This window comes from Alligator sinensis, unplaced genomic scaffold (assembly GCF_000455745.1).
Source record: "Alligator sinensis unplaced genomic scaffold, ASM45574v1 scaffold608_2, whole genome shotgun sequence".
Lineage (NCBI taxonomy): Eukaryota > Metazoa > Chordata > Crocodylia > Alligatoridae > Alligator > Alligator sinensis.
In genome coordinates this window covers 887,000-908,560 of record NW_005842527.1, presented here as the reverse complement: position 1 = coordinate 908,560, position 21,561 = coordinate 887,000, and the positions used below count along the sequence as shown (strand labels likewise).

Sequence of the window (21,561 nt, the reverse complement as noted above, 5' to 3'; positions counted from 1 at the left end):
CCCTCCCTGTTTTCCTCAGCAGACTTACCAGCCACACACTGCTCCCCAAGCTGCCGGGATGCATATCGGCAATGAGATTGGTATCTGCCGATATGGCTGGTTAATAATCAACCGTGGGTATCGGCCCAAAAAATCTTTATCAGTGTACCCTTATATTATGGCAAAACTTTAGAATATAGTCACATCATTTACTTGATCTCTCTGACCACCGTTTAAAATGTTTTGGTTCCTCTTTTTGAAATTGCTTATTTAGTGTAGTAATCACACCTTATTTTATTCCAGGGGCTTGAAAAATACCATATCTGCTCAAATATTAGCTCACTCCCCCAATAATTAGATTCTATAACAGAAAATGTATAAATTTGTTATAATTTTCCAATATACTGGATTTAATTATTGGGGGGCTCCCCTTGAATTTGTTCCCTTCCCACAGCTACAGCAGGGAAAATAAATGTTGCTGGGGGGCAGGAGAGAAGAGGGAGGGCTGGGTAGTCCTCTTGTTCTCTGCCCCCTCAATTTCTTCTTTCAACAGCCCCTTTTCTCCCCCCACCTCTTGCTGTCAGACTCTGCTCTCCCTGAGCACATGGAAGTGAGGGGCAAATCTTGAAAACACTGACCTTGAAATAAGTACACCTGTAGTAATTTGCATGTAGGGAACTTAACACACATGCATCAATTCGAGATAAGCTAAATCTATGAGCATTTTTGAAACTGCTGCAAGTTTTAGCACAGGAACTCTGTAAACACTTTTAAGCAGCACTTGTCTATAGTTAGGGATTTACCTTAATCACTGCAGAAGTTTGTGGCACAATGGTGCTTTCAATTTTGCTCTCCACCCACCTCTCTTCCACTGAGTGGCTGAAAAGCAAAAGCTGCAGCATTAATTACCTCTTGACCACTCTGCGGGGGAAGGAGGAATGAGAGTGAGAGTAAAGGTGCGACTGCATGACAAAGTTCAAATGGGAAATGATTAGAAGAGAAAGATGCCCACTAGGGAAGTTTTCCTGATTTCCTAGTTAACAGATGAAGCCACCTTTTGCTTAGGCATCTGAATTTGAAGCTCTCCAATGTCTTGCTTCCTTCTATAAGAGAAGTAGTTTTTCCACATTTCATTCTCCATGGGTGTTCCTGTTGCTGTCAGGCAGGTTTGTGAGTTTTTGTGTTACCACTCTTCTGGTAGACACCACCTATAATGGGAGTATTTCTCTCCCCTCCTCCTTCAATTTCTTGTCTTCTGAGGAGAGAGGATCTTTACTACTTTACTTTCCTAAACTTCAGCATTTTACGGTTCCTCTTTAGTGAAGAGCTCCAGGGCCTGCCTTTGCTGCAGTTTACATCTTTTCAAAGTAGAGGTAGAGTGAAACTAATTTGATTTTTATTGATTTTCATGGTATAATTCTGTACAGAAAGAAAACTGACAATATTTTTTAATGATTTTTGGGCTCTTGTATAGTGAGAGATGGGTAAGAACAATAACAAACGTGCTGAAACTGCTTAGAGTGGATAAAAATCAATGGTTTTTTTTTATTTAATTGTTTTTGGTTTTTTTAAAGATGCTTTAAAAAAAACCCAACCTATATAAGTATTGTTTTAATTTAGGAGATGTTAAATCTTAAAGATATCATCATGGATTAGGGATTATAACTTCTAATTTATATACTATTTGAGACAATATATTTGTGTAACCTTTTTAGAAAAGTTTTACAAATGGGTCACAATAGATCATGGACTATATTAGAGGCACAATCTTATGGGGTTTCCAGAGGCTTCTCTGTACATTAGTAAAGATTAAAGGAAACCACTCTACCCAGTGGGACTCAGTGCTCAGACCAGAAGATCCCATTAAGTATCTCTGATGCTTAGTTTCAGTTCTCAAACTGGATTTGTCTCCAGAGATAACAACATCCTTGTTAACAGCAGTATATGGAGGTGAGAGATAAGAGACCTGATTACCAGGGATTCTGGTTTTCTCTGATTTAAATAAATTCCCAGTTTTCAGTTAAAAACGTAACCCCACATTTTCTCATGATTTAAATGAAACACCATATATAAATATAAATAAAAATGCATTGTGCCCTATGTTGTGCACTATATATATAGTGGTGTTTCTTTTTAATCACAGAAAAATGTGGATTTGGGTTTACTTTTTTTAATTGAAAATTGGGGATTTTTTTAAATAGGAGAAAACCAGGATCCCTGCTGATTACCTACCCATTGGCCCTATTGTTTCTCTGCAAGTTTACCTGTACACATGTACACAGAGTCAAGCCCTTATGTCTCTCTAAAAGTGCAAAGTTTCAAGAAATTAAATGAATAGAGGATTGGGGATGGAGTAGATCTGGCAAGGAGTAAGAGTCTGGAGATGAATGCATGGAGAGATGGGCAGTAGAAATAAAAGAAACATTTTGATCAGCATTTTATTGAAAATACAAAATACTTCCATAACGACCGCTTTGCAGCAGCTGTCCTGAAGAAGGCAGGTAGAACCAAACTAAGTCTTCCATAAGACATGTGATGGAACTCGGTAGTAGACTGTTTTGAGTGATATATTGAGATCTGGCTTAATCTGATAACAATTTGTGAACAAAATCATGACAAAATAGATGCAACAGAGAAATGTTAGAATAGTCTGTTTACATCCTGCTTTACCACCAAACAGCTTTGAGGTAAACAAACTATTCCAACTTTTCTCTGAGCCTAATCTGCCTATAAAATGAACCGTTCTAAACAGGAGATTTTTACCACACCTTTAACTCTCCTATGAAATAAGAACTTTTGTTTCTACCCAGGAGGACTTTTACAATCTTTTCTCTGATGCCTGAAGAAGGGTGCATGTGCCCAAAAGCTATAATTAAAGAACTTTTTTGCAAAAATCTAGTTGGTCTAATAAAAGATGCCACCTCTATCACGAGTTTTGATTCCTTTTGCCTCTAGACTAGTATGGCTACAACCTGGATATCAAATAACATGAGTGCACTTTTTGTAGAAAACAATGATTAAATTGAAGCCTCCTGACCAGTGATTTAAATCGTGATTTAAATCAAATCCACCCTGCTGCTTAGAAGAAAGAAGGCAGCATTGGGTGTATCTACATGTGCAATTAGCATGGAGCAATAAACTGTGGTGCAGTTTCCACCAGAGTCAACAGCTCCCAAGCTGGCATAACATATACATGTGTGACCAGGGCCCCAGCAGTTAGAGCTTGAGGGGAAGCCGCTCTGGGTTGTGGTGTCGAGCGGCAGAGGAATGGCTGGCTGGGACATGAGGGTGCAACAGTGTGGAGTCAGCTGGCAGGCAGCCCTTGCACTGTAGCACACTCATGCCCTGCCAGCCTCGGTCACCAGCTACACGTGTGTTGGCAGCATAAATTACTCTGCCATAGGATACTACCTGTCCTGGACAGTATTATCCTATGTTGGAGGTAATTAATTTATTGTGCCTCAGTATGAACAAACATGTGGACAGGGATGCTTTACTACGGAGCTAATTGGTTAACCCAGTGATAAAGAACCCATTGTATTAGTTCATTTGTAGAAAGCTGTTTTGCATCTATGAAGGCCTAGGAATAAAAAAAAAAAAAAATATAGAGAGAGAGAAAGATCTTCAATTCCGCATAAATTGAATGTAGTTTCCTGGGAAAACTTCTGGCTGTGTATGATGGGAGGAGGGTGGATTTTTTGAAATTCTAGATAAACCTTCTTTCCCTTTTTGGTTTTAATCTACAGTTTGTTTGTTTGTTTGTTTGTTTTTTCCTACTTCACAGATAGTGATAGCAGTAGCAGTAATGAGTTTATAGTGTCTAATTTCTCTCCATTTTTCTTTCTTCACATATTTCCAAAATGTATAATTTTGAATATACATGCATATCTTACAGAAAAGGGAAAACTGTTTTAAAGCTGAGCGATCTATCAATATTCCTTTACAGGGAAAAATCATTTTAATATTAAAAATTACCCCTTGCATAAAATAAATGCAAAGTTGTCTTAACTATTAAAAAAGGCAAAGGAACAGATTATATGTATATTTTGGATTTGCTCCAGAGATAGTCATGAGAGATCCCAACTCTCACTTCCTGAATACCCATGTGTCCTGTTTCATCTCAGAAGCTCCTTGACATTCATACATTCATTAACTAGCCACTCTGTGGAATATTTCTTTGTCCCTACCCCTGCTGTTTGAACAGTACCTAACATGGTGGCAGCAAATGATGAGAAGGAAATTTATGAGCCACCACAAGTCTTAAAATAAAATATATTTGGCATTAATATTTCCACATTAAAAAGTTTTATATGTAGCTAAGTAAGGATTTGACTTGAATACAGAATTAATATAGCTTACCATCCAGAATGAAGTCAGAACAAGCAGCGTGTGTAATGTGATATGGGAAAGAATTTTAGCTAGAAGGCCATGCGAGTCAGAGATAGGAGTACCCTAAATTAAGAATAAGGCTGTATAAGACATTACTCTTAATATCTTTGTCCCCATGTTTTGGAGGCATGTTCTTTGTGCACCCTCCTTAGTGTATATTGTAGGTTTTTTCTTTCTTTTGGTTTTTTGTCTACAGAAAAAAGTTAAGCAAGTTTTGTTTGGGTACTTAGATATAGGTTTGGGGATTTTTTGCTTTCTACTTGAAAAGGCATAGAAATAATTATAATCAGGTCAGTGCAGTAGCCATTTCAAGAAATAGCTTTTAAATTTGCTAGGCCTTGGGGCTGAATTTTCAAAAATGCTGAAGTCCCACTTAAAATAATTTTTAAAATTCCTCTAGTTTAATCTAACTTCATTGAGCATTTTGTTTCACTTTAATTTATATTTTCTCTGTAAACAGATGGTTGAAATATGAAAATAGCATTTATGAGGAAGCAGCATAGAACTTAACAGTTCTAAATCCTTGGATATTTATTAACTTTTCCTTTTAACTTCTATAGCTACATTCTTTGAACACATGCATATAAAATGGCAGAAGCATTTTTGGCTCATTTTGAAGAGCAGGCAAAGTTTGAAATGATGTCTTTTGTGAATACTTTAATGGGGTAAGGCCCATTAATAGCATTCTAATGGTGTAGGAGTTTGATATGAGAGAGGCTTCTGCCAAGACAAAAACGGTTGAACAGTACTTGAAAATAAATGATTGATTTATCAAATTAACATGTCTGTTGCTTGTCATTTATAAAAGTTTCTTTTTTCTTCCTGTGTAGGGGGTCTTTTATTCTAGTATCTCAAAGTTCTTGATGTTCATATTTAAATAATAAACCAGGAGAGACTTGTGATAATCTTGCAGTCTTTGCAAAACAAGGGAAATTAAAAAAACAAACAAACCCTTAAAAATCTTTTTAACGTCTCAAAATATTGAAAGCATCTTAATTTACAGGAAACTTTGTGGTAGAGCTTAAAATTCAGTGTTTTGCATTTTGATCAAAACTTAAAGCATGAGGCAGATGCAAGAGTGAGTACCGTGATTGTTGGTAACTTAAGAGCTTATGCCAGTGCAAAGATAATATGTAAAACAAATTACTATTTTTGCAGGTATGGTTCTTCATCTACAATTTTCATGAAAATTGTCTCTCTTTTTCAGAAAATGGAATAATCAAATCAGAAAAAGTATTTGATGTAATGTTGGCCACAGACCGTTGCCACTATGCAAAATGCAACCCTTATATGGATTCTCCTCAGTCAATAGGTAAGAACATTTATGTAAAAGTTGTGTGTACTTCATTTGGTATAACTCAACAATTTAGTTGTATGTGTTAAGAACAGAATTAAATCTAAAAGTGCTTTAATTTTTATAGGAATAGTTTTAGTTCCTCATCAGCTGATCCAGTCAATATTTTTTATTCAAAATTTCAGTTAATGCAGGATGCAATAGGTGATCACTTTAATGATGCATCTGAGAAATGTTATAGCTCTTCAGACTTTTTTAGTTGTGTATAGTTTTGGGTGAAGGGTGCTATCAAACCTGCCTGACCCATTAATCTGGAGAATGAGGCATAGATCCTAGGGTTCTCACTTCCTAGGCAGGTACCCTAACCACTGAACCTAATTGCTAGCAGGTAAATGGAGAGTTTGTTTTTGCTTTGCTTTACACTGAAATCAGTGCTGTTGTCAATCATATGTATGGTTCAGGTAGATCTACCCAGGTAGAATAGGATTTGGGCCAAAATGATTGTGATCTTAGTCTTTCATTTCAAGTGAGAGAGATTTGGGAGTACAAGTTGAGCGAAGGATCCTGAACTCTTCTGGAACTTACTTCATGTCAATAGACCCTTAATTTTGTCTTTCAGGCAGAAGACTGACTGGTATAGAAACTTTATTAATTCCAAGTACATTTCAATGCTATATTAACTGACTAGGAGAGAGTAGTTTGAATTATTTTCTTAAATTCATTTCTGAGTTGGGTTTATCAGTCCTTTGGTTGATGGATGCACCTTTTGATATCTTTGTGACTAGTCTCGCGCTCCAGAGGAGGCTAGTACACCCTGTGGGGGTCCCGTGACCCGTCACACTACTCTAGCCATGGGGTGCTGCTTCTCACTCACCTACCATGCATGCATTAGATCAAGTTATTTGGTTGGAAGGGAGGCTGTGTAATAGGTCCCAGGGCAAGCCCTGGTTCCTCTAGGTGCCAGTTGGTTCTTCTGGGGCACCAGCTATGCCTTAAGGGCTAATTACGTGGCTCCATTCACCCCTTTACATCATGCCCATGCCTCGCAGAAGTTACCAGTTAATGGCTTTAGTGGACATTTGGCCCCAATTTGATGCCAGGCTACCTCGGGCCTTTACACCCTTGTCAGGGCTTTGGCCTTTCTGGCTCAGCCCCTTTTCTTTCACTGGTTCCTGTAGCTTAGTCCCACTGCACCAGACCTGGCTTCCAAGTCTCAGCCCAAGTCTTGCCCTCTCAGGCTGTGCCCTGCCTGGGCTCTGGGCCCCTGCTCCTGGTTTTGCCCCACTAGAGATCTCTGCCCTGCCTCTGGTATCAAGCCTCCTCCAGCTCCATCTGGGTCCCCTGGACTTGCCTCCGCTGCTCCTAAAGCAGTACTGTGGATTCTCTATTTTGAGAGTCCAAAGAATAGCTGCCCGTATGATCAGAGTCTTTAAAAGGCAAGCCATATGAAGAAAGGCTATGGGATCTGGACTCAGTCTGAGGAAAATAAGACTGAGAGGGGACCTGGTACCAACTTACTGCTGCACTAAGGGAGTACATCAAGGGCTCAGTGAGCAACGGGTTACCAGGGCACCCAAGGTGAAAACCAGGAGTAATGGCCACAAACTCCTGGAAAATCGATTCAGGCTCAAAATTAGGAAAAACTTCTTCACAGCCAGGGTGTGCAGACTGTGGAATAAGTTCCCTCCAGAGGTGGTGCAATCACCTACCTGGAAATCTTCAAGAAGAGACTAGAGAGTCACCTTGCTAGGATCACCTGGCCCCAGTTATTTTTCCTGTTTGGTGAAGTGGGCTGGACTCGATGATCTTCCGAGGTCCCTTCCAGTCTTTGAATCTAAACCTTTCTTGAGCTGGGTCTTCTGCCTCACCCTAAGCTTTGCCCTTCTCTGGGCTTGGGGCCCTCTGGCCCCAAATCCTGCCTTTTCTTGGGCTGTGGACCCTCTGGCCCTCCAGGCTCTGGGCCCTCTGTCTCCAATCTGTGCCTTGAGCCTGACCCCTGGCAGGGCTCAAGATGATCACTTGGGAACTAATGGGACCTCCAAACAAACCCTTAGTCCCTTCCACAAGCCACCAGGTAAAATACAAACCAGAACAGCAGCAGCACTGGCTACAACTTAGTTCTCTAGCACGCTGGCCATCTGAAATCCCCCATCCATACTGAGTCTCATTCCCTGCCAGCCCTGAGCTGCTTTTACTGGCCTGTCTCCAGGAAGGCAGGATCTCTATCAGGTTTTTTTCAGCAAGCAGCTTACTGTGGGGCTCCTTCCCCTTCTGCCTCCAGGGCCAGATTGCCCCCTCTGGGTCTGAGCTTATGTTTATATATCGCCCTGGCCCTGGCCCTGCCCCTTGTTGGTAACATGTCTCCCTGAGCTGCCACAAATTTTTCCTGATTTGGCTTGCTGGCTCAGCCTCAGGGTAACTTACTGCTGCTGGACCCTGCAGTGCTCCTGTACAGGACTCTAGTCCCTGATGCTACCACCACTGCTAGCGAGTGCTTACTTGGGTCCTTTCAACCACTGAGTCTGTTCACAGGGGCTTGGCTGGGCAGCAGGGCCCTGGGCTTGCTTTCCCTTTTCAGTAATGGAGCAGGGGCCCCATTACACCTTAATCATGCTTTTGAAATCTAATATTAATATGCAACTAAAAGAGCTACATAAAGCCTGATATGAGGGCTTGCATCATAGTATTGATAGAATTAACAGTATTTTCTAATTAAAATGCATAGGAATGTTAACAGTGATAATTTAGCTGTTATATCAGTATATTATATTTCCTTGTTTTGCAGGTTTTCAAGCAACAATCAGTGCTCCACATATGGTAAGTATGAGATTTATGATATGGAGTGGGTAGTGAAATGATTGGTACTCTAGCTGCTGCATAAAGAAATACTTTAACTGGTTGTTGATAATAGCAATAGTGTTTTAAAATACTGTCTCTCTAACTGTACTATTTCTTGTCAATATTCATAAATCCCTGTATGCAGTATTGTGATAATTTTTCTCCAGAGAATGCAATTATACTGAGATGTGTTTTCTTTGCTGGGCATTTATTATCAGACTGAGTCTTAAGCGGTAAACTTCAGGAGAAATTTCAGTACACTGATGTTGTAACACAGATACTAACCAGTACTTTGAAACTAAGAATCAATTTAAGTAGGAGTGCACGGATAGAGATTTTTGGGGCTGATACCAATAGCTGATATTTAAGGAGGTGTATCAGCCGATACCAATCCAATTTCCGATACAGCTGCGTCCACGTGGTAAGTCTGGTGTGGTGAAAGGGACGTGGGGGGATGCAGATAAATGCCCTCCGTGTCGAGGGCAGGCGCTGTTCAGGTCGGGGGGTGGGCTGGAGCTGCAGCTTCTGGTTGGGGGTGGCTCCCACCACTGCTTGCACCCTGGGAGGGCATGGGGATTGGGGGGTGCTCCCCGGATCCGTGTTGGGTGGAGTGGGCTGCAGCCGGGGCTGCGTGGTGCTCTTCTCAGTGGGAGCTGGACTCGGAACGGGTGCTGGCAGCGCTGGGAGGATGCTTCATCCATCCCAAATTTTGCTGCCACTCTGATCCCAGCACCGCCACTGCCAGCCGCCCAATTCCCCGCCTCCGCCAACATGCTGGGAAGAGTTGGGGCTGTGCCTGGTGGCGTCAGCACTAGGAGCAGAGCAGTGGTGAAATTTGGGGTGGATGCAGCATCCTTCCAGTGCTGCCAGCGCGCTCTCTGAGCCGAGCCCTGCCCCGTGCAGATCCAGGGGGCACACCACCCCATGCCCTCCCGGGGTGCAAGCAGCAGCAGGAGCCGCCCCTCCCCCCAGCTCTGCTTGCACCCCGGGAAGGGGCACCTGCCCGTGCCCCTTCCCTCACTGCAGGGGGCGTTGATCTGCCCCCACACACCCCTTCCCTTCCCCCTACCCTTCCACCACACCAAACTTACCAGCTGGAGGCAGCCCTCCATAATGCCAGCTCTGCTTCTCACTGCCTGAGTGCTGCGCTGTGGCTGTGCCCAACACGAGCATTTGTTGGCCAGATTATCAGCCCCATCAGGCCGATATCGGATGCAGCCAGTTTTCTGTATATCTGATACTGGTGCACCCCTAAAGTTAAGTATGTTTTTGCCCTTGCAGTAGATTATGACATCCATAGGAATACTTCACAGTTAGGGCGGCTAGGATCTGGAACCAACTTACAAGGGAAGTGGTGCTGGCTCCTACCCTGGGGGTCTTTAAGAAGCGGCTCGATGCCTACCTGGCTGGGGTCACTTGAGCCCAGTTTCCCTCCTTCCCCGGCAGGGGGTCGGACTATCTACAAGGTCCCTTCTGACCCTACTTCTATGATTGTATTTGGGAAATATAAGATTTGTGGAGTAAAGAACAGTTTAAGAAATTTCATAGCGTCTGTATTTGACTGGCTCTAGTGCTATCCTTTAAATTCTAAATATCTGTATTAAAACATTGTTATTAATTACCTTAATGTTATCATTGTATACAGGGCTATACCAGGAAATGACAATATTAGTAACTGTGGTGTTTCAGAATCTTAATGTTAGTCATCGCATTTCAGTTCGTCCTACACTTATACTGGTGATGCACAGGCAACACTTCAGTGTTTCTTTACACAGGTGTATATAATTAAACTACACTCACTAGAATTAGAACACTACACCAAGTGTTTAGTACACAACTGTACAATTAAAAAAAACTTAACCTTGAGAGAGTCTGTCCATACATCACTAAATTTATATCGCTGATTGGTCATAGTGTTTAGCATAGGGATTCCATATTAGTGTTCAGTCAAAAAAGCAGGATAAAAAGTAAAACTGCCCATTATGCATCTGTTTACAATTGAAAAAAACCCCCTGCAATGTCAAGAATTGTATTAGCTCAATAAGCAGTTTAGATGTATTTAATGGATGGAAAAAAACAATATAGTATATAAAGTAGTACCTAGCAAAATGGAGTCCTGGTCCACGACTGCATCTCTTTGCCCTTATGCCAATACAAATAAGTACTTTCTTTATAAATTTTTAATCAGTTTCGTGGTCATTAAATTAGTTGTTAGACATCTTAAATCTAACAGTGATATTATTCATATATTGAGATTATTTACAAACTTTAGACTTTTCTTGCCATTTCACTATGAGTTATGTTTAGAGTATTTTTGTTTTTTGCCCAATTCAGTAGGTTAAAGGGATGTTCTTCTAAAAAAAAAATAAAAAAAAAATGCTATTCCAAAGGTGAGAGAAACACTCTATTTATTTATTTATTTATTTATTTATTTATTTATTTATTTTTTGGATGGGTGCATATGGAAGGTTTGTTGTTTTTGTTTGTTTTTGCTTTTGTTTCCTGCCAAGTAAAACAGTAATAATTAAAGAGTACTCTGGAGACTTAAAGCTGCTATAAGAGTACTTATTAAAGTAGGGGATTCTGTAAGTAAGGGTCAGGTTCTATCAGCTGATAAAGAAAAGTAGTGCTGTTTCCTTCTTACCGTGCCTCAATTCGATATTTTTGTTATTCTTACTGTTTAGGAAGGGTTACTTCAGTCATTCTGTTGGTAAAAGATGTGGTTTTGAACATCCTATGCTATAACTACATTGACTTTACTATAGGTATCAATAACAACAGCATAATGAGACTGGCTTCATCTTCTACAGAATTACAGTTGGAAAAATCATGATTAGTCATCTGTGTTATGTTTCATAACTGCCTATTTTTGTTCCTTCTGAAATAAACCCTCTGTGCTGGGGACATCTATTTATCATTGCAAGACAAATGTATGTGGCCTGTGGGCGGGGGATTGAGCACCCCTGATTTAAGAAAATCACACTTCTCTTGTGACTGACATGTAAAAGTGGCTGCAGAATTGCCCTGCAAGTTTCTCAGTCTAGGTGGAAAACAGCAACATTCAAGCCTAAATTCAGAGATGGGTTATTCTGTAGTATGAAAAGCATATAGCTCTTCAGATGTTCTGCTCAGACTGAAAAATATGGATGGATATTGGGGAATGAAAGGATTATTCTTAATGTGGTGTTGGGAGGGGAAGGACTAAAGAAGGTTGATCCATCTAGCCATGCTGCTGCATTAGGAGGCTCTGTATGTGGGGTCCATGCAATATAGGGTTCAGGAGGGTATGAGTTGCTTACTTTTGCTCCTTACGGAGTAGTACCACACCAGTTGTGCTTCAAGAAGGCCTGGTACACCTGGGAAGGAAGGGGTTGAGTTTTCCCCTTATTGCATAAAACTAAAATTTGGCATTGTTGAAAGTAAATTAACCTTGGAAAAAGCATCTTGTGCGTGAAGCCTGTTCAGCTAGATTTAAACTACTGATCTAATGCATCATAAACTGAAATATGCCTGTAGAAATATGCAAATTATAGGCATGTAATTAACATCAGCATTTTTAAAAATGGCTTAGGACAGCTGATACTCTGGTATTTTGCTGTTGTGACAATGACACCCTCAGCAGAAATGCTGTTTGCTATTCATGTTGATGTATGAATAAGAACAATTGGAACTAGAAATAGAGGAACACCTACAGCCATATGCTAACTTTGGAAAGAGTATCTCACTGAACTTAGTATAAATATTCAGGTGCAGATTTTATTACAAGTGTGTTGTCTATCCTTAACATGACCAGGTCTCAACAGTGATCTGTCACGGACTTGGAGTCACAGTCGCTTGTGTTTCCAGGGTTTTCAAGTCATCTTTATTTGTTGATATAATTAGAAAAAAACTAGTAACATTTACATTTTCCTTTGTATTAGGATGAATTGCATGTGGCCAACTTAAAGATACAGAGGCCTGATGCTTGGATTTGCTTAATAAAATGCAAAGTAAATTTAAGCTGACTGGAAAATTCCTTTGTAGACAGACTCTTTGCTGGCACAAAACAGGAAGAAGTAGCTTTGCTGCCTGCTTTGCTGCCACCTGGTTTACCATATCTGTGCTGCCTCTGAGTAGAGAGATGGTGGAATGGGAAGGAGTAAGACTCCGTAATCTCCAGTTTGGTCCAGTTGGTGGCTGATACCATGTGTGGGGTGTTGTACCAGTGGTATAAATGAAAGCTAACTAGGAACAGCCTGAGCAGAATAAGGGAGCAGTATTTGGCTCCTGGCCAGTCCCTTTGCCGCACACAGGATGTGTATGGATGCAGCAGACAATTCAGCCTATAGAATGTGTTAGATGGAGTTCCTGACTAGTAAACTAATTATAGAGTGGGTATTGGTCAAACTGTAGCCATCCATAAATGATTGGTTCTGTTCCAAAGTCTTTGCTCCACTGAGTTTATGCTTGCTGTAAGGGAAAGTTGTGGGGGCTGACTTGGGAGGGAGGATTGTGGCCTTCTGGTGCTAATGTTGTTATATCTTGTTGATGCTGGCATTCCTTACAGTAACATTTAAATTACTCTAACCCAGGGCTGTCCAATTGCTATGTGGAAAGAAGCTGAACACCTTATGGGCCTCACCAGCAGGGGCTGCATGCTTGTGAGCTGCACCATGCCCCCTCCCCTCCTCCCAGCTACATGTGGATGCCCTCTCACACCACTGCACTGTGGACCTGTGCTCCACCCCCTGTACCCCATACATGCCCTTCCCCCAGTGCTGTCCCATGCACCTGTGTGGCCTCAGGCACATCCTCTGTTTCCTTGCCCCCCCCCACTGTGCTGCAGTTCTTCCCGCCCCCCGGCAGCAAAAGCCAGAGAAAAGTGCAGGAGGGAGCCTGAAGACCCCAGCTGCTCTTTTTAAAAAGCAATGTGGAGGGCAGTGGCTGGGCAGGAGCTTAAGGCTGCAACTTAATTCAACCTTTTTGGACATCTTTGCTCTAACCCAGGGGTGGGCAAAATGCGGCCTGCCAGGCCATTCTATCCGGCCTGCAGGGCCCCTAAAAAATTTGGAAAATTAATATTAATCTGCCCTGGGCTACCTGTCATGCGGACCTCGATGGCTTGCTGAAACTCAGTAAGTGGCACTCTGCCCAAAATAATTGCCCGCCCCCTAACCTGTTACAGCTGCCAAATGTTTTCCAAGATGTACTGTTACTTCCTGGCCAGAGCCGACCCAAGCAAGGTGCAGGTTCTGGGGGAAATCAGCCCATGCAAGGCCCTGCCCCTGCTCTGATCCCATGGGCCCTGGACCTGAAGAAGCTGCTGCTGCCGTTGGTGGCAGTGGAAGCTGAGGGGGTGAGTCGCAAGCATCTCCACCCAGCTCTGCACCACTACTGCTCCATCCAGCTCCACGGGGCCCCCCAAGGCGTGGGGCCTGGGGCGGTCGCCCCGATTTGCTGCCCTCCAGCGATGACCTTACTCATGGCAGTTGTGTCATAGCTTAGTTGAGCCACCCCTGTACCAACACTACTTCACATGGGGTGGAAGTTTTATCTGGTTACATATTTGTGCTACCAAAGCAGTATGAAGGACCTGGAATGTATCATGGGGGGAGGAGTTGTATGTCTGCCCTAATGCTTTTACTTAAAAGCAACCATTGTCTAGGTCAGTATTTCCCACACTTTTGATACCTGGGACACACTTTCTTTTTTTCTGGATTAAAGTTAATGGGTACACTTCACTCTTGTACCTGAGAAGGGGTGCGTTTGTTTCAAAGAGTGTAATAGACTAGCGAATTGCCTGTCAAGAATGATGAATGAATTTCAAATAACAAAAACAAACAGATTTTACTGTTTATATTTATAAAACTTAAATAAAATAGGCTGAACATTTGAAGAGGCCAGTCCCTTCCTGCACTTGCTCTCATTCAACGGGCTGGAGGTGGACCTGCCCCTGCTGCCGCCCAGCTACTGCCTGTGCACCTCTTTGTGAGGCAGGGGCAGGCAAGCTGTGTGCCTCGCAACAGCTGCCCACACCCCAGGTCTTCCTTTGCGCTGCCCCTGGATGCTTCTTTTCCTGCTTGGGGCTTGGGACAGGGCCACCACTGGTCGCCCACTACCTCACACCTCTGCCTGGCTCCCGCTTTTCCTCAGCTGCCCCCTCCCACTGCCCTCCCTGCCACGCTAGGCTCTCAGTGCCCTCCCGGGAGGAGCTCAGTAGAAATGGCCCTGGCCCCTGACTTTTTTCCCCCAATTCTGGAAGTTGGAATCATCCTCACGTGGTCACTAAAAAAAAATGCTAAGGTTTAGCAAAGAAATTTCTCTGAAGACACAAATGTTCTGTCTCTTACAGTTTTCAAGCTATTTGCATTTAAAGAGCATTACAGACAGACACAGAGACAGACTGACTAAACCCTATAGATAGATGGATTGCCTGTCATGAATGATGGATTTAAAATAACGAAGGAGTGTTTACATGGCCACCCCACCTCCCGTTCACCCTTTGGGGCCGACCATGTAAACACTCCCTGTACTGCTGCCGCCTCTTCTTCCAGCCACCAACCGCAGGGGCTCCTTCCCTCTGCGTCCTCCTCTGAGCAGCAGGGTTTCCCCCTGCCTCCCCTCTTCCCACTCCCCTTTGTCCCCACCATCTCCCCCTCCGTGCCAACTGTTGGGTGTGTGCACGCCTGCCTCCACCTCCTCCCCACCCAGGCCCACTCAGCCAGTTGCCACTCGCACTGTAGTGGCGCATGTGCAGTTGACCCAAAGCGTTACAGACGGACAGATGCAGACAGATGCATGGACTAAGCCCTTTATTACAGGGGTGGGCAAAATACGGCCTGCAGGCTGGACCTGACCCACAAGGCCATTCTGTCCAGCCTGCGGGGTCCCTAAAAATGTTTTTTGAACATTAAAATTTATCTGTCCTTGGTTCCTGTCAAAGATGCCAGGAGGCAAGGGCAGTAGGACCCAAGGGAAGCCCGGCTGGCTCCTGCAACAGCAGGGTCTACCTGACCCGGCTCCCGTGGTCTGGGACCACGTGGCTGCACTGGTGTGGGGAAACTTGGGTAAGAGAGAGGAGGGCAGGGGATGAGCTGGTGCTGAGCATGGGGAAAAGCGGCCCCTCCCCTGCCCTGTGGCCCGCGCTCCCTGTTGCAGCCACTCGCAACCCACGTGGGGCTGTCCTGAGCAGGCACAAGCAGTCCCACATGGGCTGCGAGCAGCTGCAGCGCAGGGCACTGGCCATGGGGCGGGCAAGGGGCCGCTTTTCCCCACCCCCGTGCTCAGCACCAACTTGTAACCCAGCCCCACGCTGGTTCTGGGCTCACCCATTGGGGCTGCACCGTGATGACAGCAGCTAGGGGCCCCCCGCCATGCTGGGCAGTGTGTGCTGCTGCTGCCCACCCGGAGCTTGCGCTGTGATAGGCTGTGGTGAGGCTGCCAACTGCCTCCTCGCGCTGCCTAGCATGCGAGCTCCAGGCAGGCAGGCAGCAGCAGCAGCAAACACTGCCTGGTGTGGCAAGCTGGGGGGCCGCAGCTGCTGCCATCGTGGCACAGCCCCAACGGGCAAGCCCAGAGCTGGTGTGGGGCCCAGGCTGGCAGCAGGGGTGGGTTACAAGCTGGTGCTGAGTGCAAGGGGAAAAGCGGCCCCTCCCCATGGCCGGCGCCCCGCACTGCAGCTGCTCGCACCCTTTGTGGGGTTGCCTGGGCCTGCGCACGGGCTGCGAGCAGCTGCCCCGGGGACTGCGAGCCATGGGCCGGGGGAGGGGGCCGCCTTTCCCCGTGCTCTGCACCAGCTTGTTTCCTGCAGGGGGTCGGGGCTGTGTGCTTCCCCCCTGCCTGTACCACAGGGCTGAGGGGGCACTGGGAGCGAGCGGGCGCGGGAGCACAGGGCCAGCACCAGCAGGGCCCAGAACAGGGCAGCGAGGGTACAGGGTTCCGGCCGGCTGAGGCTCTATGGAGTCGGGCCAGCTCCCCCTCTTCCTGCTGGTGCGGCCCAGGCAGGCTTCATAGACCCCTGCCAGCCTGAGCCCTGCTCTGGGCCTCACCGGTGCTGCCCCTGGGACATTGATCCCAACATGGTGACCGGGGGCAGGGCACCTGTCAAGGGGTGGGGCTACCCATGCAGCCCTTGACAGACTGCCAAAACTGGGTAAGTGGCCGTCTGCCTGGAATAATTGCCTCCCTCTACTTTATTATATTAGAATTCCATTCCTCTGCCAAAGGAAACTGAACCAGTGTTGAGAGGTACTGTTAAATTGTGAAGTTTTTGGGGTTTGTTTTTTTTTTAATCTGAATTTCATACCATCCTAGTTGAAAATCATTGAGATCTAAATCAGAAAAGATATGGAGGAGGCCTTGAGGCTAAAAAGTTGAGAATCCCTGATTTAGGTGGTGCCACTTAAGGGTGGTGGGACAGAATTATGCCCTCCTCTTTCTGCTGTCTGCCCCCTGCTGACCTGTTGTCTGTACCTCGGGGGGCAAAAGCAGTCCCTGCCGCTGAGGATTTTTCTACAAGATTTTACATGCCAGCAACTATCACTGTGGCCCCTTCCAACCCTGGCAGTGTGGAAGGAGTGGAGGGGATGGGCTTGGCTGCAAAGTGCATCTGTCTGTGTCGGCAGAATTCGCTACTGTGAGTGTGAGGGTGACCAGCATCGGGGCTGCCAGGAGGGAAGGCAGCACTAGCAGTGGCAGTCCCCAGGGTAGCTGGGGCAGGCACAGGGTGCTGGAGAGGGAAGGAGGGCATTTATCTTCTCATGAAGGGGGATGGATCTTATGGCATACTTCCATTACTTCCGTGGTAAGCTAGTATGTTGTGACGTACCCTTTTGGAATGCAGTGATCTGGAGACCATAGTCTGTTTTTTTGTGGGATCAACTAAAATAGTTGAGAATATTTTGATATGTTTTAAACTTAAATGAGAAAAGCATCAAAATAATAGTTTTGCTGTGGCACAAAACGTAACAAGAATACAACATTGAAAGTTGTTTTCTTAAAGCAATCCAGGATTATTATGTATTACTTTAAATCTTTGAAGAATTGAATATTCACTGGGGGAAATTAATCCTTTAAAATACTACAGACCTTTTTGTCTTTCTTTTTATCAGCATGCATACGCCCTAGAACTTTTATCTGAACAGTTGCATGAAGGAGCCAAAGCCCTTGATGTTGGATCTGGAAGTGGAATTCTTACGGCATGCTTTGCACGAATGGTGAGAAACCTAATTTTAACCACTTGAACCAACCAGAACATTTCAATCTGAATATTTGAATTATAATTCTGGTTAAATTTTAAAGAAAAATAGGAAGATGAATGCAAAATTTCATGATTACCATTTTCTTTATATGAAACAGTCTGTCCTCCTTGCTTACTACTAGTCTCAATTCTGTATTTCTCCTGTATCTTCTTTCTCAAGGTAAAGTGACTAGAACTAAACATAAAACACATGGTACTAACAAATGAGTGCACGCTGTTGACTTGTATTATATTAGTTCCTTGTCTAATCATCCTACCTTTTATTTTTTTGATCACTGCTGGAGAGTTAGAAGTAAATTGAACTATCTGTCTTGACACTTAGAGAAGTGAAACTAGAATACAACACAGTTTGGGAGTGACTACAAGGAACAGTTTTTATACTCAAGTACATTTGGTCTTTTTCACTTTCATTGTTAAATCAGTTGCAGATGTTGATGTAACTCAGGGATGGGCAATTATTTCAGCTGAAGCGCCTCTTAATGAGTTTTGGTGAGCTGTTGAGGGCCACAAGGGTAGCCCTGACCCTTGACAGCTGCCCTGCCCCCTATTCACCATCTTGGGACTGGAAGTCCCACCCCTAACTCCTGACCTTTGCCAGCATTTGGGGGGGAGGGGGTTGCCATCTTAGAACGGAAAAAACCCAAATCGTATACTAAAAATCAAACATCTACTATAACGTAGTTTAATATTATTTCAAAAAATATTTTTGTCCTGATTTGTGTGTGTTTGCATAGTGTATATAGAGCCCATTGCATAATAGCTCAAAATGAAGTCATACTCTTGTATGTTGGGAGGGTGTGGGAAGTAGGGGGTTTGTGGGGAGCTGTGTGTGTGGGGGGGGGGTTGTGGAGGGGTGTGGGTGGGGATGGAGTTTGTGGAGGGATTGGTATGTGGGGTGTGGGGGAATATGAGTGTGTGCTGGTGGGTCTGGGGTTTGTGGGGGCGTGGGGGGATGTGTATGATGGGTGTGCAAGTTGGGGAGACCCCCCTGTAACTTATAGACCCCCACCTATAAACACACCCTCCCCCCATTGCGCACAGCCTCTGCCGCCGCCAGCAGCAGCAGGCCCTTGAGGTACCTACAGGTTGCAGCAGGCAGAGCCCCCTGGCGGCATGCAGTCCTGGTAAGCCCCAGGACTGCCCGTGGCTAGGCTGCTGGTTCTGTTGCATGGGGCTCACATGCAGTTCCTGGGTTCTCCACCCAAGCCCCGCACTGCTGGGGGGAGCCCCGCACAATGAAGCCAGAGGCAAAGGTCATGGAGCTCAGTCAAGGAGAGAAGCAGAGCCACTGTAGCTCCATAGTGTGGAGCTCCCTGCTGTTCCCCATGACCTGCATGTGGCAGTGAGCGGGGCTGGGCCACCAGTTCAATTGTATGGGGCTCCCCCAGGAGGCGCACAGCTTGGGTGAAGGACCTGGAACTGCATGTGAGCCCAGGGGAGCCCCGTGCAATGGAGCCAGGTGGACCACACACCTTGCCAGTGTGGCGAGGTTTCTGCCACTCCACTCCTGCCTGTTGCTGCTTCCCTTCCAACCACCTGCTCATTGTCACTCTCCCCCCGCCCCCCCTTCCCCTGCCAACTGCCACCATTTTGGCCCTCTACCCTCCCGCCCCCACCTGCTGTTGCCACCCTTGCCCTGCCCACCACCACCACTTCCCTCCCTGTATGGCCAGGGTCAGGGCCATTCAGTGGGTGAGGGTGGGAGCACAGTGCACACAGCAAGGGCAGCCCAGGGCTGGGCCGGATACAATGAATTGGTAGGCACATGCCCACAGGTGGCTAAATCACCTGGCGGGTTGGATGTGGCCCACAGGCCGTATTTTGCCCACCCCTGATGTAACTGGATTAGAAATTGCTGAGGCTTAGCAGAAGCTAAGATTTTCTTGGTGTCTATTTTTCTATCCTCTCTAGTGCACCAGTTAGTTAAAAGCTGACTCCCACTTCTGTGTTGTTTTTTGATGTCACATGATTAAAGGTCTGTTCTTAATATTGCTGGATTACATAGAAAATTATAGAAGTAAAACTATTGCCACAGCCAACAGGTTTCATAGAGAGGGAGGTTGCATGTGACCTAAACATGCAATTATTGCATCATGGCATTTCCCAACCCCCCCGCTCCTTTTTTCACACACCCACTGATGATGTTTCACTGACTAGTCTCAAGTATTCAGTCTGGCCTGATTTAACAGTCTTTGGAAAATGCTGATCAAGCATAGGAATTCCAGATCATTTTGCTGAACTCATGGCAGGTTTTCCCCATCAATGAAAAGGAAGTGGTTTTCCATTTGGCAGGTGTATTCAAGGCATTTTCTATGCATATTTGGCCAGATTGGAAGGACCTGGGATTACCATTTATGAGCACTTCTTAATCTGCCTAGGATATGCTGATGACACAACTCCTTGTTATTAATACCAATGCAATGCAGTGGATGTTGGAGTTGGTGTTAGGGGAGTTAGGGGAAAAAGATTAGAGAGAAATGTGGGTTGTTATCAGTCATGCATCCTACCAGGTCAGATATGCATATCGGGACGTTTGATTCTGGGGATCTGAGATAAAATTACTCAGATCGTATGACATGCACTCATAACTTTTAAAGCTGTACTGTGTAGCGTGGCAGTGGGCACTGGTCCCTGAAGCCAAGCTGAATGGCACAGCTTTTAAGGTCCAGGTGTCTGTGGAGACCAGGATTGCCCAGGCTCCCCATGCACTGGCAAGTTTAAAGCTGCAGTAGGACTTTAAATGGTCATTAAAAGGGGCTCCCCATGTACGTACACCTATAATGTGGAATATCCTTGTGGCTGGTTCATATGGAGCTTTAATTTGAACGTGTGGCATATTAAGCCTTATTGTGAAGCCTGGCAGGGCTTTAAAGGTGCTGGCACGTGGGGAGCAGATGGTATCCCTGTGTGCTGGCCAGTTTAAAGCCTTGTCATGGAGCCTTGTGTTGGCAGGTTAACATTTTATGTGGAATGTCTTTGTGGCTGGCTTGCCATTTTATTGTGTGATAAATTGGTTGAATGGTCTAGCATGTTACAATCCTCATATGATTAACATGTTAATCACATGATAAATGTAACATCTGCCAGGGGTCTAAGAAAACTGAAAAAAACAGACCCATCAACCCAAGGGAAGAAAGTGTACCTGTTTCATGATTTTCTAGGGAGAAGGATTGAGCTTTGTGGTGAATCTGTCCATAGGATTTACCATACAAATAAGCATCTTTCTGATTTTATTCATTCGTTCTTTCATGTTTCTATTTTTATATGTATACCTTTGCAGACAGTTGACAGGAACAGACTGTTGATTGTCTGTTTCCTTTTTTTTTTTTTAATGCAGTAAGCTCTGGAATCCAGGTACAGGCACAATCCTGTCATTTATAATGAAACTTTCAAAGTTTAGCAGTGATAAGAAGATGCAGAAATTTGTGTACCATATAAGATACTAGGCTAAGCCCCAAACATTAACATCTGAAAGTGAGCACTCTATGGGCGCGTCCAGATGAGCATGCACGTGCCTGTTGCCCCGCCTCAAGCCCCTTTTGAGGCGGGGCAGCAGGCAAGTGAGGGAACAAAAACATGTTCCGCACTCTGCAAGTTTGCAGCGCGGGGAGAAAATTAGATCCCTGGATATCCAGGGGTCTAAAAAAACCGCTCTGCGATAGAGCAGAGCAAGGCACGGTTCAACACCGTGCCTGGAGCCAGTCCTCCAAAAGAGACTCTCTGGTTTTGGCCGGAGTGTCTCTTTGTGTTTCTGCTGCCCCTGGTGCTGTCCAAGGTAAGTTGGGGGGGGAGGGGGTTCATGGGTGTCAGGTGGGGGTGAGGG

The 21,561-nt window shown here is 45.0% G+C and overlaps 1 protein-coding gene across 1 annotated transcript in view; it reads left to right on the top strand.

Moving 5' to 3' along the window:
• PCMT1 (protein-L-isoaspartate (D-aspartate) O-methyltransferase) overlaps window positions 1–21,561 on the top strand; it is a 49,363-nt gene that overhangs the window by 753 nt on the left and 27,049 nt on the right. Inside the window, exons 2-4 of the mRNA XM_006031763.2 lie at window positions 5,576–5,680; window positions 8,448–8,479; window positions 17,590–17,694. Of these exons, the coding sequence (XP_006031825.2) occupies window positions 5,576–5,680; window positions 8,448–8,479; window positions 17,590–17,694 (242 nt within the window). The remainder of the gene's footprint in view (window positions 1–5,575; window positions 5,681–8,447; window positions 8,480–17,589; window positions 17,695–21,561) is intronic.